At 41.7% G+C, this 27,721-nt stretch overlaps 1 protein-coding gene and 1 long non-coding RNA gene across 2 annotated transcripts in view; one reads left to right on the top strand and one right to left on the bottom strand.

Annotated features, from left to right (window-relative positions):
- Positions 1-3,866: 3,866 nt before the first annotated feature.
- LOC311426552 lies at positions 3,867-7,422 on the bottom strand. The gene is made up of 3 exons (XR_014686852.1): positions 6,834-7,422; positions 5,986-6,109; positions 3,867-4,584 (listed from the first exon to the last, which is right to left on the bottom strand). It is a non-coding gene; the product is annotated as an uncharacterized lncRNA (long non-coding RNA).
- LOC311426519 (alpha-2-macroglobulin-like) overlaps positions 6,274-27,721 on the top strand; it is a 38,648-nt gene continuing 17,200 nt past the window's right edge. The window contains exons 1-17 of the mRNA XM_084502918.1: positions 6,274-6,528; positions 11,843-12,026; positions 12,773-12,929; positions 13,464-13,516; positions 14,227-14,247; positions 17,285-17,453; positions 19,340-19,424; positions 20,131-20,254; positions 20,967-21,081; positions 21,217-21,326; positions 22,168-22,329; positions 22,639-22,866; positions 24,521-24,584; positions 25,870-26,012; positions 26,353-26,502; positions 26,700-26,876; positions 27,571-27,670. Of these exons, the coding sequence (XP_084359044.1) occupies positions 6,440-6,528; positions 11,843-12,026; positions 12,773-12,929; positions 13,464-13,516; positions 14,227-14,247; positions 17,285-17,453; positions 19,340-19,424; positions 20,131-20,254; positions 20,967-21,081; positions 21,217-21,326; positions 22,168-22,329; positions 22,639-22,866; positions 24,521-24,584; positions 25,870-26,012; positions 26,353-26,502; positions 26,700-26,876; positions 27,571-27,670 (2,131 nt within the window). The 5' untranslated portion in view covers positions 6,274-6,439. The remainder of the gene's footprint in view (positions 6,529-11,842; positions 12,027-12,772; positions 12,930-13,463; positions 13,517-14,226; positions 14,248-17,284; positions 17,454-19,339; positions 19,425-20,130; positions 20,255-20,966; positions 21,082-21,216; positions 21,327-22,167; positions 22,330-22,638; positions 22,867-24,520; positions 24,585-25,869; positions 26,013-26,352; positions 26,503-26,699; positions 26,877-27,570; positions 27,671-27,721) is intronic.

Here is a 27,721-nt window from a genome sequence, read left to right as displayed (position 1 = left end):
CACATACACAAAATTGAAGAAAGTTTCTTAGTTGTTCACTAGGTAAAGCAGGAACACGCAAAAATGACTGAATGTCATTTCTTCCTTCTTAGTCCAATAATATTGAAGTGTTATATCATTCAATCCTAGCACCTCAGAGAGTGTTATAGGTCTCAAAAGGTCAGAACTACTTTCATTTTGGCAAGATATACATGCTAGGCAAACTGTTTCCCCAAGCAGAAAATCAAGCCCACTGTCCCAAAAGGTGCACTTGGTTTACTGTGCTCAGTGTTGCACAGCACAGCTTCAAAATCTATCAGAGAACAGAGACAGATAGAGGTATCTGCAGAAACTGTTGTACAGGTTTGTGGACTGTCAGAAATGCTGCAAGAAACAGGAAATAAATTCACTGCAGTGGTCTGCCAGTGCCTTCATGCCTGCTCTGCAGCTTATGTATGTTCTATGGATCTATCCATGCCTCTATTAAAAATGCATTAAAAGCTATTCTGAACTTTGGATTTTTATGAGAAAAAATGGGATAACAAAAGTATAATCACATGAGAATGTCTTTGACTAAAGTGCTCAGTCATGCTTCCCTTTGTGTTTAAGCCTTTTTTGTAGTTTATGTGTGTCATGGGACTTGCTTTGCTGCTTATGTGGAGTTCACAGTGAAGAGTTTGCTAAAGGCTGATGTGACCATTTCTAATGACCACATTTGTTCTGGAACCTGAACATACACTTTTTTACTGTAGACCATAGGTCTCACCCACAGTGCAGGCAGCAGGGTGCAAAGTCTAGAGAAAAAAAAAAAAAAAAGGAAAAAGTATCTCACCAAGAAAGATGAGCTTCAGTGTAGCAGTGTTCTCTTGCTGAGGTCTCTCAATTGCTTACCCAGTGCTCTCATTTGGAAAAAGAATCCTTGGTTCAGGGCATTTGGATGCTTCATCATTTGGCTCAAATCCTCTGTGATTCCAGTGATTGCAGTGTCACAAGTTAATAGAGCCAAGCTGTTAACAATGGCACAACTAGAACTCTGTATGACTTCTCTTGTTTTCCAGATCTTGTTCCCTACTTGTTGATACTCAGGTCTTCTCCTGATCACCTCTGTCAAATATTAAGTGTGAGTGATGACCAATGAACTCACTGAAATGTTCAAGAGGAACCTTCTATCAAGGAGTGGTGATGTGCCAAAATGCTCTGAGAAAACAAATCAGCCTTGCTCTCTCATCATTCCTCTGTTGAGTTCATTTGCCACCTTCCTGGTGGGCAATTAGTAAGGTACTGCCATGTATGCATCGCCTGACACCTGATTCATCAGACAAGTGGCATGATCACATCAGTGGCACCAATGGTTGTGATAAGGGTAGCATCAGAAAAGGACTTCTTGAGGAACAAGTGAAAAAAATATATATTTTTTTCTCTTTCTCACTCATGTACAATTTGAAATTGTGTATTCAGTGTTAAAATGAAATGTTTTGTATCTCCTCAATTTATTTTTTTTTTCAAATGGAGAAGAAAAATTTTATCAGCTAGTCCTGCAGCTCAACAGCAAGACATAACTCCTTTCTGATCAGTTTCCTAAAGGGTCACCTTTTGAGGGTCAGGAAATTTTTTAAGCCAGGCATCATATTGGATACAGGACCTACAAGCCTCCTCCAAGGAAACTTCTCAGTCTTCCCCTCTCTGATCTTCTTGCAAGCTCAACACACCAATTTTCTGATGCCCTTTGATCCTGTCCTGGAGTTGTTCGCTCCTTGCTCCAAAGGTTCCAGTGCTGGGTAAACCTCTCTTAAGAACATGATTCCAGGAGGGCTCCTGGACCCTGTGTTCTCACACTGTGTATATAACCTGGCAGCTGGGAGAGTGAAGAATTCTTACGTGAAAGTGAAGATAGAGTAAATATGAACAAAGAAGGCAGAGGTGGAGGGAATAAAAATCACCATACTGTGTATTGACAGGGCTCTGTGTGCATGCCACAAAGTCCTAACCTTGCACATTTTTTTCTCAGCCTCCCACTCTTTGGCTCAGTACCCACTGGGAGGTGAAGGCTAGGTTATTACCAGAAACAATTGCATAACCACGCCACATGTTTGCCTTTCCAACTTCACATTACTGGAAGTGATAAGCTCTAGACCCTACTGGCTTGGGGTATTAGTTGAAACCTGTTCCTCCCATTGCTGTCCCTCCGGTCAAGGCAAGGTGTGTCCACGCTTACTTGCTGACCTTATGCCTACGCCATGGTAAAACTCTTCTAGGAAGTCCTATACATGGAGTTTGAGATGCACAGCTAGATCTGGAACGCACAGCTCTCCTGACATTTTCTGGCTCCTTAGGCAAGGTCCTTGTGCAGTTAGGACTTGTCCTGTTCCCTACCAATCACTTGTGTCCAATGCAGGGTATTCCAAAACATGAGGGAAGTGCAGTGGTGTAATGCAGCCAGGGCAGGCTCTGTAGCAGGATCCTAAATTCAAAAGGAACCTGTTCTCCAGCATCATGGCTTTTACCCCTTTTCCTGACCCAACAGGGTAAATGTGACACACTGCGCTGCCCACCAAGGTGCAATGTGGAGGTGTATGGGAAAGGGTTAACCATAAGAGTATCCTATTTCTTTGCCTAATACTCCATCAGGACTTCTTGTCCTGCTTTCTTGTAGCATCCTCTGTCTCAAAAATCTTTACAGACACATCTTTGGTCTGTACAAAAATCTTTGTACAAATCTTTGAAATCAAATCTTTGACTTGCCTATGCTGTGTTACCATGGTCTTTTTCTGTACTGGTACTTTTGTGCCATGAAGTTTGGACAATCTCCAGGGATGGCAATCCCGTGGCTCCTCTGGGCACGTGTTCTATTGCTGCACCACCCTCGGAGGAAGCATTTTTTCTGTCTGTTCAGTTAGAGTCTCTCTGGACACAGCTTGGCCCACTGCCTCTGCTCATGCCACTGCCTAAGATAAGAGCCTGTCTCTCCCTTGATGCTACCTGCCTTGAACACCAACCTTAGGACCACCAGAACCACCTCAAGAGGTGCTTGTATCTCATCTGAGGAGAAAGGGAGCCTGGATTATAAAATCACAGAGAGAGATCAAGTGAAATTTGTAGTTTTATATGCATTTTGTATGACTTTATGTGGTGAAGTTTTATCTGAAAAGAGAAGACATGAGTCATAAATAGTATTGTTAATTATCTCATATGCTGTTTTCAGACACATTTGTAAATACTTTGGCTTTTCCCCACCCTTTCTGTGCAATAGCCTGAGAAATACAAATGTAATAGCTTTTCATTCTTTACATCAGGGACCGTCTTCATTTCTCTGTAATATCAAAACCATATCTGTCAACATGAAACAGCTAGTTTCATGGTTATATATTTAAAAATTGTTAATATTATTCACTGATTACCTTGGATGGATTTAATGGCGGGATTTTAACAAGTGATCCCATTCCACTGTGCTCTGTAAACATCAGACTGACGCACTGCAGATTTCTCATACCATAGGGTTAACAACTTTGGTCGCAGTCTTTTTAGCAACATACAGCATAGGTTTCTTTTAAGGCAAGACAAAAAGTATAAATAGAAGTAATGTTTGTTATAAGAAGTTGGGAAAGGTGGATTAGCCCTACTTCATATAGGGCTTGCACTACCAATGGTCTTGCCTTGCATCACACACAGTTAGTCACAATCTATTTATAAAACCCAATGCATTACAAAGCACACTAAAATGTGGGTAATTCATTGATGCCTTTACATACCTGAATAGATTTAGTTGTTCATAGGACACCACAGAAATTTATATGAGTTATATTAGACAGCCCAGATGTCTGCACTCAGGAAAGGCAGTTAATCTGCCACCAGAGCCTTCTGTCAAATTAAGATATTCAACAGGCCGCTAAAGTGGATAATCTTTATTTGCTTTAATATTTTCAGTTTAATTTGAAGTTCAGATGATGAAGCCTTTTTATGGGCCTTCATTTCATTGAATATCTTCCTTCATCTGCACGTTGCGACTTGTATAATGTTCATGCTTTCTGAGTTTTCCTAGTAAGTTTTAGAGGAGCTTCTCTTCACTACAGCCTGTGAAATATTTTGTCTCCCACAAAATAATAAACCCTTTTTTTATCCTTCTGGGTACTGTTGTTAATCCTATTAATATGTACAAATGCTTTTTCTTGTAATGCTTCTTATTTATTTATTTAAAGTAAATTGCTTTGGGTTTGTTTCCTTAGATATCTCTTATCAGATCAGCTACCCTTGCTGGAAGAAGTAAGGTATGAAAAAGAACCAAAAAGCTTTCAAGCTAAGTACAAGTTCAATTGTTCTGCACTTAATGGGATAGGTACCAGATAGACTGCCTCAGTCAGTGCTTGTGGAGCAAGGTGGGCAGCAGGATGTCAGAGACCTATTGAGTGGTTCCTGGGGGACTGAGAAACAGATGTTTTGTGGATGGGAAATAGGTGAGTAGAAGAAAGATCACAGTGAGCAGGATCTCCACTGAATCCCCACTTCTGATAGTCCTGTAGATCTATGAATTTTAGTTTTACATGCTCATCCTTAAAGCATACTGTACGTGTCCATTCTGCTTTCTTTTTGTTTTCAGTTCACAACATCCTGAGTGAAAACAGAACACGTGGGGTGAGTCATGTTTTCCAACAAATATCCAGGACACAATTGCTTTGAAAACTGCTACTTTGCACAAGTTATTTACTGGAGAAGACGGAAATGGGAGGGAGAGGACAGACAATAGGGGGCATTTTTGGAGAAGGATCCATATGGCTTTTATTACTTTGTAGTTACACAACCAGATTTTATCAATATTTCCATCTCTAGCTGATAATCTGCTAAATCTTTTGGTTTCTATGACTGTGTGTTCATTTCTTTTTCACATTACGCTTATATAACATTTCTCCCCAGCACTGGCTGCCTCCTGTTTGTTTTCCTTATTTTTGTGGTTTATGAAAAGGTGTTGAATTTTATTCCATGAGAGACCGTGCCTGATTTTTGAACACAGTTCTTAAATTTCCTTTAATCCTCAGGCATTTCTCCTTATCCTTTGCACTGTTCTTCCCTGCAGTTTTCTGTCAGCACAAGAGTCAAGACACACTATGTAGTTAAACTAACATTCAGTCTTCATTCATTCACTATATTTCAAAGTTTAATATTCAGACAAACCAATAGTGTTGTTGTGATCTTATAAGTGCTTTTGTGCAGATCAGAGAACCTCTGCCACTAATGTGGCTTCATATAATCACATGCAATATGATTTGTGCTAAAGTATTTTCTCTCCCGAGTATTCATACAAAACAGGGCTCTTCACAGGGGTCTTGAATCTCTAACAAGAGCGCGACCAATCCTTTGATTGCAGAAGCACTGCAGGGCAAGCTGAAGCCCTACAGTTGCAGTTTTTGCAGTCTTCCATGGACTGATACAAATACCCCACAAAGTCAAGCTACTCACGGAGTTCTGGTAGCTTGGACTGAATATTTCATTTCTGTGACCAGCTGGAATGTAGCAATCTTATTTATTTATTTATTTATTTTACTAAATTCAACTTCTGGATAAGCTGCTGCAACCAGACATTCACAGACAACCAAGCCAAGTGAGCAGCGCTGTCTCTGAGTGATTTTCATTATGGATGCAACTCACAGCAGCACAGCTCTCAATCTGGCAAAGGGAAAGGGGAGGCACCTGGAGCACCTGGAACATCTTCACCCCAGACCAGGCAGTCTCAGAGCAGGCAACACAGAATGATGGAAGATGATCACCATGCTGAGGGGGGGGGCAGGAATGCCACCTGATGGCATTGCCTAATATTTATGCATGTTCACAGTGGAAACAACTTATTTCCATATCTAGACTTGCAGCCACCTCACTGTGGACTGTATAACTGACAGGCTAATTGTCTAACCTAGCAGCCCTGTTAGGGGCTTGGTCAGCAAACTACTGCAGTATTCTGTTAATGTAACATGAGCAATGCTTTTCCCTGTGGGTTTCATTTTGATCGTAACATACCTATAAGCACAGCTTTTGACTTCAAAAGATGGCATTACCGGATGTCGGAGTGCTGAGATTGGATGCCACCCTCAGGGAGCAAGCTTGTGTCAAACCTAGTTCGTTTTCCCAAGACTGTGGATCTCTGATGGGTTAAAGAAAGCAGGGTATGAATGGTTCAAAGATTTCTAATATAAGTATTGTCCAATAAACACCCTTCCCCCACATTGAAAGTCTCTAGCCAAATACTGTCCCTCTGCTCCAGCTCCTCCTTATATGCCTCTCGCCTCTCCCCATTTCCGGATGGGTCCTGGCCCTCAGCCCTTATCTCCTCTAGCCCCTGGGCTGTTTGCAGAGAGCAGTTAAAAAGGGGCTGACCCAGCAGAGAGTGGAGGGGAATTACAAGGTGCACAAAAACAACAGCACCAGACCAGACTGGATGTCTGCTTGAGTCACCACAGTCCTGCTCTGCACCATGGGGAAGGACTGGCTCTTTGGCAAACCAAACATCTTCCTCCTTTTCCTCTTCTTCCTCCCTGGAAATACCTCTCCCACTACAGAACCGTAAGCTACACAAATGGAAGGGGGAGGGAGGTCTTAGTGCTCTTTTTTTTTTTTTTTTCTTTCTTCTGTCATTTTTCTTCCTTTCTGTCATTCTCCAAACAGCCGTGCCAGTTTCTCCCATTCCTACCCTGCATCCCACTACTAGCCCAGCTCTGACTTTCCTGCACATCTCTGCCAGTGTTGCCTTTTCCCCCCGGTACTCCCCTCCTAGTCCAGCCCTGGTTCAGCACAATATCTCTGCCTAAATATATTCTTACCTAAAAATCTTCAGGTGCTAGGGTTTCTGTGGGCATGCATGTACTTACCTTTCCTGTAGTATCCTTGTTTTGGTCACTGAGTCATTTCTCTGCGTTCTCCTGTTTCTTTCAAGCTGGTTTGTTCCCTTTCTCCTGTTTCTTTCATCCCAGTTTGTTTCCCTTGGCAGCATTAGACATGCTTGTTCCCAAAGAGGATCTGTGACCTAAATTCCCTTCCGCCAGCATGGAGTCTGGCGCTGGCACCCTCCCCTGGGATGTCCACGCTGGGGCTCTGCAGGTGAGCAGCATGGCTGCAGCACTCACACTGCAGAGGGCCCCATGGAGAAGCTCTGCAAGGGCAGATCAGCCTGGTCTCCTCACCTCAGCCTCACCTGCCAGAGAGGGTTCCGCAGCCTCTACTCTCTCAGGCAGAGCAGTCTCCCTCTTTAGACTCTTGCTGCTGTCACAGCGTGCCTCTTGCTGTCCCACAGTTCTCTCCTCTGTGGTTCTGAAGCTGGTCTTGTGATGCTTGCTAGAGAGCTCATGCCCACAAGCAATGCATGAGCACTAGTAGCTGTAGTAGCAGAAGGTGCAGCAACACTGCTGTTGCTTACTGTGTGGTCAGAGGTAAAGTGGTGACTGGCTCAAAACTGAAGGACCTTTGACTCACACTTCACCATCAGTCCCTCATTCACCTGCCCTATTTGGCTGCTTCTGGGGTAGATAAGCTAGCCAAGTCTGCTTTGGGGTCAGGCAAAGCTCTCCAGTGTCTCCACAGTAATCTCTTGGCATCCCTGCCCAAGATCAGATGGAAACTGCTTGGTCTTTTCCTCGCATAAGCAACATGCTGCTCTTTTTCTCCAAACTGAGCATCATTTTGGGAGAGGAGAAAGAGGAAGGGTTGAGAAAGGTGTGAGGAAGAGAGGTATATTTGGGATGACAGAACAAAGATAGGAGCTGAGTGCAGTAAGCAGTCAGGGAACAGGTAGGCAGTGCGGTCTGAGTAAATTGCTAGGCAGGTGTGAGAATAATGAATCTCATTCACACTTGGTACCAAGTGCTGCAGGGTTGATCAGATGCTGTGTATAACACAGGAGGGAAGCTATCCTAGAACTGAAGACCTCCAAGTCAAATCAAAATGAAGCTTCCAACCAAGATTTGCTTTCTGCATCTTGCACAGGGAGATAGCTTTGATGAGCAGCAGTTGCTGCTTGTTCTTTTTCAGAAGTGACCATCTGCACAGGAGACACAATTAAAGTTCAGATTAGATATTTAAAAAATAAATAAAAAACTTACTCATAATGTTACTGCAGCATCGGAACAGGTGACCCATTGCAACTTCCTTTTCCAGGAGGGATGTTGGCTTGAGACATCCACATGTCCTTTCCAAACAAACAAACAAACAAACAAATATGTATATATTTATGATACTACAGCATACTGACAGTAGGATTTTTTTTCTTACTCTGGATCTGTTCTGGAAGAATTCAACAGTAGGCATTGTTCACCTATACTGATATGTGGTTGTGCATATAAGCTTTTTTACAATGTAGTATATAATGTTTGGGAATATATTTAAGATACCCAAAAATGCTAGCCCATGATAGTACTTGAATTGACAGATATGGATATGGATTGACAGAGCTGATGAAACTTGGTAGTTTCTTTGGTTGAATGTTTGTTCCAGGAAGCAGCTGAGGGTTGACACATGGAAGTATCGAGGGTCATAGAATCGTGGGTTCTAGGATTCTATAATTCCAAGTTAGCCCCTCTTAAGCTAGAGTATTACCTCCTCTGTATAGACAAACTTAGCATTTTTGAGTCAGGCACTTTCTCTAGGGTCCCTTATCCCTCCTTGTTGCCTGCTTCTGATGGAGTCACTGCCTCTGTTTTCAGAATACTGCCAACCTTGCTGGCAGTGAGGCTGGTGAGGTCTCTTCTGGTAGCCCAGAAGCATTTTGTCCTGGAATGGCTATATATGGACTGTGTGACCCAGACTATTTAAAGCTTTCATAGTACTTCAATTCATCTAGCCCTTTTCACCAACACATCTCACAACAGTTGAAGGGAGGTCTATAAACAGCGTATTTCATAACCTTGTTTCAAAGACCGTGAAGATGGTGTAGGGGGAAGTTCTGTGCATTGGCCAAAATTTCAGTGAAACAGTGAACAGGAAGAGGAATAAAGCCAAATTCCCTATGAACTAGGTCACACTGTCCCTTCAGTAGTCTGGACATTGCAGTCACATTGCCACTGACAGGATGCAAGGAAAATTAGATTAGGGGACGCAGAGTGAAGCTGTGGTGAGAAGGCTATGGAGGAAGGGTAGTGGTGTAGCAAGCAGCATAATCAAAAGCTGTAAGTCATTCCCTGGGTGGCTGGAGGTCCCTCCTTTCACTGCTTCTGCAGCTGCAAATAGTGGCCAGAGGTGCCTGCTGACTTCTTACTATGCTTTATCCCATTTTCTGGTTTTGAGGGAAATGGAGGTACTCCCTAGGTCCCACTGCCTTCAGAGTAGAAGTTGGGCACTTTTAGAAGTGCCCAAAAGCTCAGAGCCTGGGCAATAATGTAGCTCCGGAATGTACCCAGCTATCTCTTTCCTCAGGTCTGAAGGGAGACCACTCTATTTCTACACTTCTCACATCAGCTCTGTCTAAATACACTCAGTCCTGAAAGTAACTATTTCTTCATTCTGCTGCCCTGGGCATGATTTCCATCCCTCAGCAAAGCTGCTAGTACACCACCATACTTTTTCCTAGGTCACTTGTGACTGTGTGACCTTTACAAAGTGTTTTTATTAACCATCTGGTAAGGTGCACATTACCCTGCCCCAGTGGATGGTCCATGGCAAAGTGGTTTTAGCAGTACTGACCCAAGGTTTCCTGCCATACAGCAATTAACATACCTTTCAGATTGAATTGCCACCAGGACCTGCTACTGAAAAGCTTGAATGTACACAGGGAACAGGGAATACCAGGTCCATAAAAATGGCCCTGCATCACACAAGAAGTGGTAAGTGATCGGTGCTGAGGGACAGAATAGAGGAGTAAGGCAGGTACTGTGCCTGAGTTTTCCAGCTGCTCTGCCCTTATGGAGCTTCTATTTATCAGAAATTCAAGGTCTTCTTGTAGCAGGGATTACATCTGTGGCCCTATGTTTTCTAGCCCCTTCTGAACAGTGAATTTACCCAGGCCATTTTTGATAACCTTCCTATCAAGAATAGCTGGTCTTCTTGCCTTAATTTGTCTCATAACAAACTTAATGTAACTGGGACCATAGGGCACAAACCATATCCTAGAGTTACCTGCAGCTGGGAGTGACAGCTTCTTTCTAAGGGTCTGCACTTGGCTGCACATGCAGGTAGGGTCCTAATTATCAAATTCAGTAGTACCTGCTGGCTCCTTTTGTTCTTTACCTAGGGAAGGACAGTCAGCTGCTGTCTATCATATGATGCAGTCTGGGTATATTTGCTCTTCTTGGACTGTGTGAGAACACCAGAAGGTTCAAGAGCCACGGCTAGTCATACCAGAATTATACTTTGGGCTTTATAGTACCTATTACCATTAGATTCCTTTATTTAATTTTGCACCTTAGTGAAGAAGTTTCTGCTTCATTTTATTTTTCATGAAGTGTCAGTTAATGTTTTTACATGGTGTTGTTTAGTACGTGTATTGTTACAGCTGATGAACAAACCATACTTTAGGAATCCTTTGTGCATAAGCTTTCTCTCATTCCTTTTTTTCCAGGCTAAAGAATCTTAATCTTTGTAGTGTCACTTCCTATAAAATTATTCCAGATTTCAGACCATCTTTCATTGAATCTTTCTTCTAGATTCTTTTTTGAAATGGGAAGAAAACAGCATACCATATTCGAGATGTGGATGCAATTATACATTGGCAAAACTGTGTGTTCTGGTTTGTCCTCTATTTCTTTCTTTACGATCACAGATTTAAGGATAGTTCCTTCCAAGCCATTTGTCACTTATAACTGAATGAAAATTTTAGAAGAGTGTTTAGCAGAGTTCATTTCTTAGTGGTAATAGCCCACTTAGTGATGCATGATATACATGATAGTATTGGGGGTATAGTAGTGGGGGTGGTATTTTCTTCCTTGAATCATTCTTTTCCCTTAATGAACAGTTTATTTGACATTTTTGCTATAGTCCCACAATATGATAAAAGTTTTTCACAACTAGTTCACAAGTTTTTAGCTTTTCAACATTTTCTTACTCTGGATAATTATCAGAAAAATTTTACTTCCCAGATCACTTAGAAGTAGATTGAACAACAGGGGTCACTACGCAGACCTTTAAGATTTTCATTGGTGACCTGCTTCTGCTGTACAAATACACAATTTGTTCTTACCATTTACATCCTATCTTCTAAACACTTAATCCACATCGGAATTAATAATTGGATTTATTAACAAAAATTAGTAAAATTATTCCTTTTATTGGAGGGCAGCTTAGTTTATGGGTCTTTTGTGAGGGACCTTTGTCAAAAGCTCTTTGAAGATGCAAGTGCACTTCTGTTGCAATAAACCACTGCTCTCTGAAATCCTTTGTGTGCTCATCTTAATAAGGTCACAAACTGCAAGCACTCACATTTTTGCTCAGCGTGAGAAGGGTTTGGAAACCTGGATAAGCAAAAACAGGAGCAGCCACAGAAGTAGGTGGTTTTTTCAACCCTGTAACTGCTGAATTTTCAACCTTTTTTAGCTAATGCCTTTGAGTCTCAATAAGAGATTGTGGGATACACAAAAATCAATTAACAGCCTGGAACTTTTCACGCCATCCTTACTCCCTGCTGTGAAGCTGAACAAAACAGCCTTTATAAAGGGCTGTCTATTAGCATAGAAATTGTTCCTGTACTGAAAGCATTTTCTTGCTTTTAGGCTAATTAGTTAGGCAATTTAACATGTATAAACCCAAAATAAAATGTATGTGTTCATGTGTATATGCACTGGAGCTCACAGAGATAGTAATGGATTAGGCTTGCTGATTAGTTAATTTCCTTTCATTTAATACTGTTTTCTTAATACCACTTCACAATTCTGATCCTTGCTTCCCCCCTTTCTAGGCAATACATGGTGCTGCTGCCCTTTCTGATACACACCGATGCTCCTGAGAAAGTCTGCATTCAGCTGACCCATCTGAACGAGTCTGTGACACTGAGTGCCACGCTTGAGTATCAAGGGGAAAACAGGAGCCTGATTGATGATGTGGTGTCGGAGAAGGATATATTCACCTGCATCCCTTTCTCTGTGAGTATCTAATTCCTTTAGGCTGATCCTTTGTGCTTATTGCTAAGGCGTAGTATTACTGAACAGTTCAGAGATGAGAAATAAGATGCTGCAGTTAGAGGCTTCTAAGCTAAGCCAAACAAACAAACAAAAAAAGAATTTGATGTGGAAAACTGACTGTGATAGCCTTATGAGGATCAATTTTCCTCAAATTCTGTATCCCATGTATCACATATTTTTGCATGCACAAAAATATGTGATATTTTTGTGCATGCAGGGCTTAGGGAACTCTTTTGTGCATGCAGGGCTTAGGGAACTCTTAGGGAAAGCTTATAGATGACGATAGGGAAAGGCTTCCAGTATTGGAAGGACAGGCTGAAGAAGCATAGTGAAAATGCAAGGAAATGGAGAAGAGAACAACCCCAACTCTCAGCCTGTCTTCATAGGAGAGGTGCTCCAGCCCTCTCTATCATCGTTATAGGCCTCCTCAGGACCTGCTCCAACAGGTCCATGTCTTAAACTGGGGGCCTCAGAGCTGAATGTAGTTCTCCAGGTAGGTCTCACTAGTAAGGAGTAGAAGTGGAGAATCACTTCCCTCAATGAGCCCTCCAAGTTCACATCAGAAAGTCATGTCTTACTCTTGTTTCTGGCCCTGTATCTTTGGCATTCCTTCAGAGAAGTTTTAGACCTAGCTAATATTCTGTCCTCCAAGGGCTCAGTCCAATGAGATGAATCACTGAAGTAGTAATTCTCTTCATTTTCCTCAGCTCCCAAAATCCAATAGCACATCAGTGGCATTTCTCACTGTGATGGTGAAGGGGGAGACGCAGCAGTTCAGAAGCCGCAAGTCAATGCTGGTCAAGAATTCTGAGAGTTTGGTCTTTGTCCAGACAGACAAACCCATCTACAAGCCCGGACAGACAGGTACAAGGAATTGGGTTGATGTTGACTCTGACAGCAAAAAAACGTCTGAGCTTCATTCCTCAGAGGACTCATACTTTCATTAAAGTTTTCAGACTTCTTCATGGGGGTATTTACAGCCAACAATAAATCTTACTTCTTTCAGCTGAGATCTAGGCCATGTGGTACCTTTGTCATTGCTGCTTTCCATCCTCCAGGCAGAGCATCTTATTCAGATGGCACAGAATCAAAAAGAGGCACAAATGTGGGATGACTTCAAAGCACAGTCTCCCATGGCTGCACTTGAATCAACAGAGCAGAACAAGCACCCCCAAGGGACAATTCATTTAAGCCAAGAACTGATTATCCTATCCTATCTATCACCATCTGAAAGAGAGAGACCCTAAATTAGTTGTTTATATAACTTAGGGATCTCAGTTCAGAGTTTGTTGAACACTGAAGTGAACCTGAGTTATAAGTTATTGAAACATTGACATTTCCTGGTAATGGCTAAAAATGTAACAGTGGAATTTCCTTCTTTTCCATTACACTCTTCAGTTCTATTTCGGATCGTCTCTCTGGACAAGGACTTCCACCCACTGAATGAGAAGGTAGAGACATAATTCCTTGTTTTTAACCAGAAGGTGTAATTCCCAGTTAATACCATTACTATCCTCATCCAGAACCACCAAAGAGAGCATTTAAAGCAAATAATCCTTTCTTATTTACACCATCCTTGACCCATCCCATATGTCATATCTGGTCCTGGGACACAATTCATCTGACTCCATTGACTGAGAAACCTCACCCCTTTTTTCAAAGGGATTTAGATGTTTAGAACCAGATAGCCAAATGAATGTATGTGGATAAGCAAGCATGTAGGCAGGGATTTCATTAGAGAAAAAATGGGTGAGACAATTTCCATTGAAAGTGACAGATGTGTAGATGTTTTTGGCAGCGGGTGCAACCACATGCTTAGAGACAGAGAGCAGCATGAAAAAGACTTAGTTTGAAGAAACTGGTCATTGGTGTAGTTCACCTTTTAGCTTATTTGTCAGTCAGATCCTCATACAGTTCTTCAGAAACTCTTACTTTATCACATATTCATACTGTGGTAAGACAAAAAGCTGGAGTTCTAAAATATTATAGGAGAGATTCCCTTATCTATCAAGAACTAAGGAAGCAGAGCAAGTACAGAAAAGAACTCAGAGGACCTCTTATGAGGTTGTTTTTACTCCCTTCAGTTCAAATCAGGAAATTGCTTCCATCTGCATGCAACCTGTGTTTCTAACTCTGATTTTCCTTTGTTCTTTCCCCACAGTTTCCATTGATCTATATTCAGGTGAGTGGATAACTACATGTATGTTATTTCAGCAGAATATGAATGCACAGAGGTATTATTCCCCAGCAGTGGTATTTGTAGGCTGAAGTGCAAGGGAAAAGAGATGGGTGCACGACCTTTTTCCTTTGTGTAAATGACAGCTGATTAGTAGGGCATCAAAATAAGTTCTGACAATGGTTCTTTGATTGAGGAATGTGCTGTAGCACCAAAATAGTTAATGAGTACTAGCCATGCTGTGAACAGAATTACACATGCCTAGAGGTCATATTAGAATGGCTTATTCCTCTTCCCAAGCAGAGCTAGGATTCTCTGTCTGCCAAGTATGACTGAAACCATAAAACTGCATTAAACAAATTAGCAAAATTAAAGAAATAAAATTATGTAAGTAGGCATATCCCCTATCATCCCAAACCTGCCTGTTTTTTTATTATTATTATTTTATTATTATTATTATTAATATTTTATAGTTGAACCTCAGTGATAGACAAAAGTTGAGGGAAGGATGATTCTGTCAGTGAATGAGGTACCCCCTATTTCAGCTGAGTAACCAGAGGTTCCAATTACTATCAGAGACATCTTCTAGCAGAAAAATGATAGGAAGGACCCAGTGATAGACCCTGAAGTCATGACAGCAGCACAAACAGTGATGAAACCAGCATTCACAATCCTCAATTTGGTTTGTGTGATCCTGAATCCTATGTAGTCAGTCCTAGTAGTGCTCCCTGTGGCTTGAGTTTCCTGTCTCCATTCTGCGCTCTCTCTCTCTAAAGCTGGGAGTGTTGCCACAACAGGGGGAGCAGAGCATGGGCTACAAACAGGCTATGTTCTTTTTTTCTACGCTCCTGCCAGAGTGCTCTTATTCTCCCTTCATCTCAGCAAACAACCAGAACAGAATTGCAGAGCTGGTGGGCTACTGACAGTCTATGAATAGTGGAAGAAAACAGGGTAAGAAACTTATGGTGTGGGACAGGAGGATGAGAACATCTCAGAACTGCTCAGAAATGCTGAGGTCTGTCTCCTGGGTGCAGTGCCCCAAAGGAACAAGTCCCCTGAATACAAGAATTTCATGAAATGAGCAAGAAGAAAGAAAGCCTATGCACTGCCTCCTGAAATCCTATATGTCTTTGTATAAAAACACTAATAATTTCATAACCATTCTTGTACCAGTACCATGAAAAGCTTCTGTTTGAAAATACCAGTAAGGCCTGGATAGCTTTCAGCTCCAGCCTGTGATGCACAGTGTTTGTCAGTATTGTTTAAACCAGCTTGTGTAGGCCTTGTCCTCCATTCCCACCAGCACCTCTCCCTTCCTTACTGCTCCTTTTCAGTCTAGCACTGCTGTTCAGCTTTCACAGACATCTGTGAGACACTCTTACAGAAAGACTGGGGCTTATAGACATAGACTGGGAAACTCACCTGGCAACAAATTCACCATTTGTTTTTCCCTAGGTTGTTGGTTGTGATTGTTTTTTGTTTGGTTGGTTGGTTGGTTGGTGTTTTTTGGTTGGTTGGTTAGGTTGGTTTGTTTTTTTTTTTGGCCAGATCAGATCCACCACAGTTTACCACATTCTTGCATTAAATTTGGACTGGACCAAAGAAAAGGGTGGCAACACTGAAGGAAGGTGACAGCTTTAAAGTTAGCAGGGCTAAGGAAAGGAATGTTCATCATTCCATCCTTAACATAGCTAACTGATTATAGTCGACCACAAAGGCAGATATTAGGATGAGACTATTTCTGACCTGTTATTTTGACATTGCTTCTGTCATTAAAAAATAAAAAGACTTCCTGGGAAAAACACACAAACTGACATTCAGGCTTTCCCCATAAATCCATCACAGAAATGGCAACAAGATTACAAGCCCATCTGTAAACATTTTATGAATTCCTCCCGTAAGGATGCCCAAGTGGTGTTCTTCAAAATATGTGGTGAGCTTTTTTATGATGAAGAGGGTTTGGTCAGAGCCACAGACACTTCACTGATTGTGCCTTCCCTACGCCTGGGAGTGCTTCTTGGGAGCAAGGCTCTGCTGCCCTCCGACTGATGACCTCCAGCTATGACGTTGTTCACATCACATTTTTACTAAGCCCAGGGATAAAATCTCAGTGAAGTAAATGTACCCAATCAGCAGTTACTTACCTTGAGCTATCTAGAGTAAACAGGGTTTTAGTGACAGTCAAGGTACAATGCATAGAGCAAGCAGAAAATGAAAGGCTGTAAACATTAACTGTGCTGCTGAGGGGCCTAGAAAGGGTACATCAAGCTTCAATGCACCATTGCATTAGTTCAGTGACATCTCTGAGAAATTTGTGGCTGTCTTGATGAATTTGGAGCATAGCCTATTGACAGTCAATTCACAGCGAGCAATACTCAGCTGTTACAGTGATGAGGTTTCAGCCCCAGAATTAGGAATGGCCAGAGACAAGGGAGAGGTCTCAGCTGGGTGCACTTATCTGGGATGTACTTTCCCTATCCCTCTGATATTCTCCCTGTTCCTTCCCCCATGTCCCACCCTTCCACAAACTTTGGGCTCTTAAACATGTAGATTTCTCAGTCCTATATCTCATTCCTCAACAGACTATGCACTGGTTCTCAAGCAGACTCTACTCCAGGCACAGAAAAAAAACTTTGTACAAGCAAGTCAAGAAGTCTGTAATGAAACTTTCTTCCTTTCCTCTCATGCTCAATTTATTCCTGCTGTCCATCTTTCTGTTGTGTTACCTTGTCAGTCTTTCCCAGCCTCTGCGCCCCATACTTTGTAAGCATGCAAGTGTTGTTGAGCAGGAGAGAACACAAGACCTCCAGAGTTATAAACTGTCTGCTTTCTTTCATGGTAGCTATGCAGAACTGACAGGTAAGTGCTCGTGGAGTCACACATCCTCACAGATTACTGAGTAATTACAGCTAGGCATTTCCTAGCTTGGATGTATATTTCCTGAGCACTCCACTGCTCTGTCCCTGCGAGCATCCTGCACCAAACTGCCCTGTTTATGTACATAACTTACTGCCTTGTGACTTAGAGTTATTCTCACCTGCAGGATCCACAGAGGAACCGTATATACCAATGGCAAGGAGTGGAACTGGAGACCGGCCTTATAGAACTGTCCTTCCCTCTCACCTCTGACCCCATGCAAGGCTCCTACAAAATAGTCGTGCAGAAGAGCATTACCTCCCATGTGGAGCACTCCTTCAGTGTGGAGGAATATGGTAAGAAAAGAAGGGAAGGGCTGCAAGCAGGGTTGACAGAAATGTCTTTTACCATGGCCTGTCAATCCTTTGGGATTTCCTGGGAATGGCATGGAAAAGACAGGGATTCTGAATACACAGGCAATGGAGTTCAGAGGAGCTACCATAGAAGCTGCCAAATACCAGAGGTGGTTGCTTAGTTTATGGCTTGTGATCTCCACCTCAAAAATTGCATCTGAACCCCCCAGTTCTGCAATTAAAACTTGTGTGTGCATTTGAGGTGGCTCTTTGCCCTGTGCTCTGTGCTGGGTCTTCCCTGGGGCTCCCCCAGCTGTATAAAACCTGGAACACCCAGCACATTGCTCAGAACTTGCAATTTCTGGAAAACACAGAGTGCAGAACCAAAGAAGACTGTATCTGAAATGCTTGGGAACTGGCTTATCTGATTTGCAGTTAGTCATTGTGGCTAGTATGAACATGGTGAATAATCTGAACACAAACCAGGTTACAGGCTCCAGCCTGCCATGGTGACAATTGGGCTGTGCCTCCTCCCACAGAGATGTCTCAGACCTCCTCCCCAAAACAAAGATGTATATGCCTTTCCTAGCTTCATGCTAAAATAGTTTTTCTTTTATTCATTCTTTAGCCTTATCCCCATGAACTTCCCCTGTTGCTACACCTGTTAACTCTGTTACACCTTAGGTAGAGTCTTTTGAGGAAATGTATCCTGGGGTTGAATCACTGAGCTGAGGAGGTGCACACCCTCCTTTGTCTTACTCTCTTGTACTGGGAAAAAAAAAAAAAAAAAAACAAATCAAATCAAATCTCAGGTACAAAGCCTGGAAGCAGGCCATTGTATACTTCAGTGCAGTCCTGGGCTTGAGTAGCTGGGGGGGCTTAGTGTTGCAGGATACAAAACAGGAAGATGGATGTAACTTAATGAGTGGCTGAGAGAACTGGGTTTATTTAGCCTGGAGAAAAGGAGGCTCGGGGGAGACCTTATCACTCTCTACAACTACCTCAAAGGAAGCTGTAGCAAGGTGGTTGTTTTCCCAAGCAACAAGTGATAGGGCAAGAGGAAAGAGCCTCAAGTTGCACCCTGGGAGGTTTAGGTTGGATATTAAGAATTTCTACGCTGAAACAGTTGTAAAGCATTGGAACAGTTTGCCCAGGGAAGTGGTTGAATCATCATCCCTGGAAGTACTTAAAAGATGTGTAGATATGGTGCTTAGGGACATGGTTGACTTGGCAGTGCTAGATTAACAGTTGGACTTGATGAGTTTAGAGGTCTTTTCCAAACTAAATGATTCTGTGATTAATACTGAGGAGTAAAACATGCTTTTTACCTGACACTCTTTATATCAGGCCTTATTGCTGCTTAATCCACTTGAAAATGTAGAACTGATTTTCCATGGCTAGACACAGTAGAAACATATGTACATGGAGGACAGTTTCACATACTACATATCAGTGAGCCTAACAGCAGCCTGGGATCTCCAGAACAGTAAGAAGCAGCCAGAGAGTATCAATGATTTGAGCTGTTTCAAGGTGTTAAATGACACAGGTGGTGAATGTGCTGCTCCAAGACTTAGCTCAAATTATGTGTTTTGAAACATGAAACACAACATACAGTACCGGTATGTCCCTCTGAATAGGCATATGTGAGGGGTCTACACGGCTGTCTGATGACAACAGGATCTCACAAGCATGTGCTGAGGGAAGGTAGGGGCTAGAACAGTCCTTAATTCCCTTTAAACCCAAATGGTGGTGAAGTCTGTAAAAACATAGGAAAGGAGTAGCAGAGCTGTATTGAACACCACACAGAAGTGATGGTTGATATTAAGCTGATTGTTTGGGTTTCTGCGCACTCTTCATCCTTCTCATCAGACTTTCTCTCTCCCATCTAGTGCTGCCCAAGTATGAGGTCCTGGTGAAGCTGCCCAAGATGATCACTATTGAGGATAAGGAACTTCCAGTGTCTGTCTGTGGTCTGTGAGTCACAGAATTGTAGTAAATCTCTCACTCCTACTTCATTCCTCCTTTCTGCTGAGCACAGAAAGAAGACCTTGGGAAGGCTTTTCATACTATTCTAAGACATCTAGTGCAGGTTTGTTCCACCTTATCTGTTCTGAGCCTGCTACTTGGCCTTAACAGACAATGAGAAGTGGATTCTCTGTGTTCCTTAAAAGATGATGCCAAACCAAGCAGCATTTCTCTCCTCCCAGTTTACTCTACACTCTCTTTCTCATTTTACACTTCTGCAGTTAGAGATTTTCTGCCATTCCTGAACCTTGGAGATGTCAAATCAGACATCACTTAAGCAGGTTGTGCAAACCCAGTGTTGTAATTTTTAATTATTAAATTGATCCACCTGAGCCCCTGTTCAACCTTTCTGCTTCTTCATTGAACCCTCAACAGTTTGACATACAGGAATAATCCCAGCTGAAATAGTTTTATACAGACAATCTTTTCCTGCATTTCTGCAGATGTCTCCCACCTAGAACAGATTCTAATGTATGATGTAAGAATCTCACCACCAAAATGATGGAAAGATAATCACTAGCATCATTAAAATATCAGATTAGTTAGGCTTTGAGAAGAAATTTTATAAAGTCATCCACAGAAGTTCTTAAGGAGCTATGTTTGAATGTGACTCTGACTGGCATCATCCAGTATATTGTTTAACACTTTCTAATAGGTACACCTATGGGAAACCTGTCCCTGGTTTGGTGAATGTCCAAGTGTGCCGGAAATTTTCTCATTCTGGTTCACATTGTTATGGAAAAGATTCAGAAGCTGTGTGTGAAGAATTTGTCAGGCGGGTGAGTTCCAAGATTAAAATGTAGGGGTCTTCCTTATGGGTAATGGGCAATGTTGTCTAATGGAGGGCAAATTTATGACTGTTGTGAGCTGGTAGAACATCAATGATAACACTCTGTCAAGGGAAAAACAGATGTTCTAACAGAAGGATATTCTTAAGAGGTCAGTCATTGAACTGGAAACAGAAATGATGAAGAAAACCCCACAGATGAAATCCTTACCCCATTGGTCACAGGTCTCCAGTTAGCCGCTATGAGGCCCCTGGTATTGATCTCCAAACTAAGGAAAGAATCTGGGAAATAATTTTATAACTGTGGAAAGGACTGGCAGGGATCAAAGAGTGTAAAAGAGGAGGAGAAGACAAGAAAGCAGTATAGTATATGGGTCAAACAAAAGAAGAGAGAAAGGACAACAATGAAGAGAGTAAAGACAATGGAAGAAACAGGAAGAAAAACAGGGCTAAGGTAGAAGGGAAATAACAAGGAAACCACTGCATGGCTTGGAGAACTAAGTATGAAGAGCCTCACAACACAGAAAATAAGTGTGTGAAACACATGGAAATGGGCTGTAAACAAGTGCTGGTGTTGGAGACAACCCCAGAACATGAGGCTGAGATTACGTGAACAGCAGTTAAGCATGTTGGGTTTGTAATACCTATTCCTGTTTCACGAGGCACCAAATTTGTTCCAATTTTCTCTCCAACCACCTGCTTAGGCAGATGCTCGTGGGTGTGTTTCTGATGTAGTAAGGACCAAGATATTTCAGCTCCAGCGCAGCGGATATAAAATGAACATCGAGGTGCAAGGCAAGATCACAGAAGATGGCACAGGTGCGTATCATATGGAGATGGCAAAGTGATGGCACGCCACAACAGGAGGGCCTGGCAAAGATGAGGAACATAGAGTGACATGTCTATAAATGTTGCAGTTCATTAATAATCCCTCTTTACTGTGCTCTTTCTCAGGAATAGAGATGGTTGGAACAGGCTCCTGTGAAATCACATCCATCATGAGCAAAGTCAGCTTCCACCTGTTGGACTCTTATTACAGACCAGGGATCCCACTCTTTGGGATGGTAGGGAACTTCTGAGACCTTGGAAAGTGAATGGCACAGCAGACTTAGCGGTGCATAATCCCATCAACTGGAACAGCAGTGTGTTGCAGAACATAATGCAGAAGACATAGTCCACCTTCCTCTGCCTCTGCTTAGGCAGGCGAATTGGTGTCAGTCAGAGCACCCTGACAAACACATCACTGAACTTTCCAGCAGTCATACCAGTTACATAATAGAAGGCCTTCTGTTCTGACACATGAGAATAACATTAGGGAGCTGTAAGAATGGGCTATTCTACACAGGAAAGTGAGCCAGGAGTAAAAGGTGACCACAACACAGGTAGGAGTAGTGACATCATCACTAGTTGACATCAACCAGACTGGGCAGAGCAGGAGTGTTGACAGTACCTGTTTCCACCAACAGGCCAGTAGTCACCAGATAACATAAGGTGAAAAGTCAGGGCTGAGCTCAGTCAAGGAATTCCAGTCAACAAGATGGGAACAGCAGGAGAAAGCTGAGTGTAGATCTAACTCCAATGTAGCTTAGTCAAAGACTGGGGCAAGGCACAAGCCTGAACTCATAGTTCCTGGACGAAGAGATGATACTAAAACCTATTGAAAAACTCAAGGCCCTGACAGATAATTTCCATGGGCCAATCAGATTGTTTTGCTGATGAAGATCTGCTACCTTAGACAACTTAGGACTCACCTGCACATTTCCACATTTCCACGTTCATCTCTTTAGCTCTTCTCCATAAGAAACACTCTGCTTGGCAAGGATGACAAGGGGAAAGGGTTTGTAGGACTTGGGAATTGTTATCTATTTCTAGTCTAAAACCTGAAGTTTGCTTTTACTTTACTAGGTGAAGCTCGTGGATGGTACTGATGCTCCCATTGCCAATGAAACTATCAGAATTTCTGTGAATGAAGACAGTTACGAAGGCAACTACACTACAGATGAACAGGGACAATCCTGGTTTTCCATTGATACTACCACCTTCACGGAAGCCTCCCTGGAAATCCGAGTGAGTGGCAGAGACAGGGCAGAGAGATTGGGGTAAGCCTCTCTCTCTTCTTGATCAGCAGAGGAATTATCTATCCATGGGTTATCCATGATTCTATGATCAGTCTTTCTGCCAAACAGGAGATATAGCAATTCTTTTGGCAGTTCACCTCTCTTCTCTGTCTCCTGTGCATGTTCTTCTATGTCTATCTCCCTTTAACTTCATCTAAGAATGGGAAAGATAGAACATAGCCAGATTTTTCCCATGCATATTTATGTGATCTGTTACCTGGTTTTGGTCAGCTGTGAACTTTTTATTCTCCTTTATCAGGCTGAACATAAACCTGAACTGAACTGTTATGACAGCGACTGGATCACGCCTTCATATGAGCATGCTTTGCATAGCATAAGTCGGTTTTACTCCCCCAGTAACAGCTTCCTCAAAATTGAGCCCAAGCCTGAGACATTAAGTTGTGGCTTCCCCACAGAGGTCCGTGTGCACTATGTCTTCACACCAGATGTTATTGGAGAGCAGAGGAAAATTGTCATTTACTATTTGGTAAGAATTGTTCCTGGTTACTTTAATCCATGAACACAGAGAGCGCTGTGGCACTACTTTCCATACAGCAACCACAGCACTGCTATGCAATTAGTCCTTAGCCAGTAATGATAAAGGGAGTCTGAAACTGAAAAAGTGTGGTTTGTGACCATAGGATTTAAACATATTTCCATAGTGTTTCCCATGTTGTCTTCTGTGTGCAGACATGGTTATGTTGCCCATGTTTGATAAAGAACAGAAGAGGGTCAAAATGTTGATGTAGAGACTATTGTCTTTGGTGCAGCCAACACTCCCATTTAATAATACTCTACTACTAGTGTACCCTGTTCCAAATTCTGGTTCATATATAGTCACAGCTCAGAAACCAGCATCCTACAAGAAGATGAAAGATGAGCTAGAAGCCTGCCTCATACTCAGTTCTTTGGGAGACACCTGACCACAGAAACTAGAGCAAGACCTCTATCTACAGTACCAGTACCTGATAAGCTTAGAGCTTTGTTCGTAAATCAGGCAATGATTGAAATTTTGGGATCCCAAAGCAACTGGAACAGACTATACCATGCTTGAATTAACCATGATTTGAATCATTCTTGGGGGGCAGAGAAGAGAATCTAACTGAGCTGTGACTGAACAATGATCTATCACTTTTGTTTGGGGGAAGAGAAAGAATCAGATGACTATTCAAATAGAATTTCTCTCCCCCTAAATTTGTTTTCCTGGTTATCCCATTTAATGATGCTAGAATTAAATACAAGACAGAGTACCTTTGCAGAGCTAGAAAACATAAGTGGAACAGACACTTCTGTTCTGATGGATAATAAAGGACATTTAGGAGGAGTTAGACTGAGATTACAAGAAAATAGGAAACTATGGTAGACATGTCTATGTGCTTATTTTCAAGACTGCTAACCATAAATTGAGCACAAGATTCCTGTTTATCCTAGTGGCTTAGTAAAGCAGATCTTAAGTATATACATGCAGCAGGTAAGAAAACAGTGAGGAAACTTACATTTTTGTAGGTGTGTTTCCCACACCTTGAAATTAAAATATAGTACTGTGGAATAGATATACTGCATGGAGGACAAGATTATACAGTAATTGTATAAAGAACATTTTTGGCTGTGAAAAAGGAAACTATTTCTAGAGATAAGGAAATCACAGCTAGCATTCAGGCTGTTGCTTCAAACCTGACTTCAGATACTTTATTCAAATACTTTTTTACAGCCAGTGTTCTTCTATTCAAACTCTATGTGAGTTATAATAATAATCCTGATTCAATCTTTCTCCATCCTGTTTCACAAAGCAAGTGAGAGTGGAGTGAGGAGAACCTTTGATCATCAATCTGTTCCAAAATGTTAGAAATGTGCATGTGACCCCCCAAACTTATGTGTATTCAGAGGTAAAGTGCATTTGAACCTGATACAGTGTGTACAGAAGGTGGAACTGATGAGGAAACACTAGTCCTTCTAGGAAGGCACGTTTCTGGCTCCAAAGACCTAGTAAATTCCAGTTTAGTATTTGCTTAGTATCTTCTTGGTTTTGCTCACAGTTGGCAGTGCTATTCACACACCCTACAGCTAACCCAATGAACATTCATTCTTCTTCCTTTTGTCATGAGTAACAACAATTATAGGAGTGTTTCTCTGTCACATAGGTGATGGCCAAGGGAAGCATTATGTTAGCAGACACTCATGATCTGACTGTGAATCCTGGAGATGGTGAGCAGAACTATGTATTTTTAGCATGTCTGATGAGATGGTGGGCAGGAGGACTTAGAGAAATTATTGCAATTCAAGCATTCAAGAAAAATTGAATTACATTTTGAAAATTAATTCCTTTTAGATTAAATGGTTTGAGTCAGTTTTGTTTGGTCCGAATTCTGTCTGTTGCTGTACTTTTAACTAGAGTATTTTAGCAAATTCTATAGAAAATATATAGAATGTTTTGATTATTTTTTCCTTGAACCAGTGCTTTCCACTGACCTCCATCACCAATTCTGACTGTGGGTACTTGCCAGTATTTTAAGACCCATGTGTACAGTGAGCAGGAAAAAGATTGTCTCCCTTTCTTTCTCTCTCTCACTTTTCTTCATTTTTGGGGTGTTACTTCTTCCTCATAAGCATGCAAGCTATATATATATAGGTATATATATTTATGTATAGCTTGCATGCTTATATATATATATTATATATATGTATATATTCTAACCAATCTTTTTTTTTTTTGTATATATACAATGTTCAAAGATTACATAATTGAATGAGACTGACTATGATGCATCTTTAAAAGTCTTTGGACAAGAAGACCAGGAAAATCATTTTAGAAGCCCATGAGAAGGAGTATGCAGTATGTGAAAGTAAAAGATCTTACATGCTGCGTGAAATGATGTTGGGGGTGTGACTGAAAGTTCTGCTACCTCACTAGTTGTAGTGATTAAACTAATACCTTGGTTCATATCAAAAGATATATATCAAAAGATTTTCTATCACCTTCATCCAAATTGTGACAAAAAGCTCAGGTCAAGCTAGAATGTGGCATTTCCTACTACAGTTGGAGTGACAGTTTGGTGTTTCAGGTAAATACTAGCTTTGGAGTTATTTTGAGGAGTTATTTTTTCAGTTATTCTGCAACCTTGGCTGCTGCCACCTATTACAGCAGTCCCTTATTTCCATGTCTTTTCCCTCATCTGTTTTTTTTTTTTTTTTTTGTAAACTGCAGATCTTAGAGCTTGAGGAAGAAAAAGGTTGGGAACAGCAGGAGGTGATTCCAGGTGTTAGCTGGGGAGAATCTAGAGGACATGTTGAGGCCCACTAAACATCTCATTTGGCTATTACATGATCACTGTTTGAATGCAGGTGTCTTCAGCAATAGGCATAGACATCAGTCATGCATCAGTACTCCTGCCCCTGTTAACTAAAATGTTCAGCATGAGTGAACTTGACTTCTTTATCTGAAGAAGGCAGAACTTCTTGTATATAGCTTAGCATTTCTTCTCTCTGGTAGCTTACGGGATATTTCGGTTGACCTTTCCTGTTGAGGCGACCATTGCTCCCAAGGCACAGATGCTCGTGTATACCACTTTACCCAGCGGGGAAGTCATCGCCAGTTCAGCGGATTTCCAGGTTGAAAGTTGCCTCCCCAATAAAGTGAGTAAGTCAGGTTTTATGTAACCCATGTTTGCTTCATGGCCAGTAGTTCCATTATTAGTTCCAGAATGGAGGCAGAATTCACATGGAATGGTCTGATCAGATGTTGGCTGAGGATTAGTGACTGAATAAGTTACAAAGCCATAACTATAAAAGTGGAGGAAGACAGAATAAGAAAAAGAATCACTGCTCATTATAAACCACACTAGTCAAAGCTGAATATGTTAGAAGAGCTGTAGAGCACTAGCAGAACTCAGTTCACAAGGCTAGATACTTCAGTATAATAGTATGTAACTGCATCCAGCAAAGTTGCTGCTTTAACCTACTTTTGGGGTTGCAGGTCAGCTTGAGTTTTATTCCCAAGGAGGGTCTTCCTGCCTCCAACACACGTCTGCAACTCCATAGCTCACCAAAGTCCCTGTGTGCTATCCGTGCCGTGGACAAAAGTGTTCTCCTCATGAAGCCTGAAGATGAGCTCTCTCACAGATCTGTAAGTCTTGGCTGTTTCTGGTAATGAACAATACAAGAATCAACTAGGATGGACATAAAGCCATATATTTTTATAGCTGCATTCACTATACCTGTTTTTATAGAAGCTGTCTTTTATCACTTGATCATTAGGTAGTGTCTGTGTCCCCATGAGTACCAACCTGCCACATTTTTCCCTGGTTGTTTGCATTTTCCCAGTTGTATGATCTTCTCCCAGAAGAAATGAAGGAAATCCAGGGCTACAGCTTCAAGGACTACTATTTGGAAGATGACAATGTAAACCCCTGTTTGTCGCTTGACAACATATTATTAAATGGATTTGTCTACGTACCCATTTCTCCTGATGGCAAAGGTGATGCCTATGACATTCTCAAAGTAAGCACCAGCCTTTCATTTTTATTAGTTACTCCTTTTTGGAATACAGTATCATCTCCTCCTCTTCCCTGTCCTGAAGGTCTTTTTGAATGAACTTTGGTGTGAGCTTGCTATGCTGTGTATGCAAGACATACACAGGCCCAGGCCCTGCATCTATGTAGCCTATTGCTCATACCTAAGCGCTTCTCCAAGCCATTAAAACTTTGACAGGTCCCTTCGATGCCAGGACAAAAACCTGTGAATAGGCTCAAATAAGGAAGCAGTACTGAGAAATGACCCCTGGTGCCATAATACTAGAAACCCTTTCCGTAGTCGTGCATGTTGTCTCCCTGTCTGCTGTAGTTAGTGGTTTAATAAAGTGACAGTTACTTTGATAACCCTCAAACATACCTGCACCCATCTACAGAGTCATGCACAAGACTTTTTAGATAGGTACTCTCAATCCTTTCACACATCATTTTCAGTCACATGTCCCCACGGTAGACCTTGACTTTCTGCCTAATCATGCCAGCATTTAGCTTTAGGATGAGTATGTCATGACAAGGCCTCAACATCTGGGTTGAACCAATCTATCGAGTATTTATATATAAACCTTTGCTATTCTGCTCAGTTCCAGACATAAGTATATCTATTCTTGACATAGTAAAAATAGTATAATTTCAAAAGTTGATTGTACTTTCTTTTTGTTTAACAGCTGTTGGGCTTAAAAGTTTTCACTAGCAGCAAGATCCATAAGCCTGAAATCTGCCGGCGTTACAGAGAACACATGATGGAAAGGAATTACATGGTTTCTGGTAAGAAGGCCTGCTTCACTCTACCTCCACACAACTACCTAAAATTTTGCA

Source organism: Aythya ferina (assembly GCF_964211825.1).
Source record: "Aythya ferina genome assembly, chromosome: 1".
NCBI lineage: Eukaryota > Metazoa > Chordata > Aves > Anseriformes > Anatidae > Aythya > Aythya ferina.
Note: the sequence above shows the minus strand (reverse complement) of the source record. Positions and strands in the feature narration are given on the sequence as shown.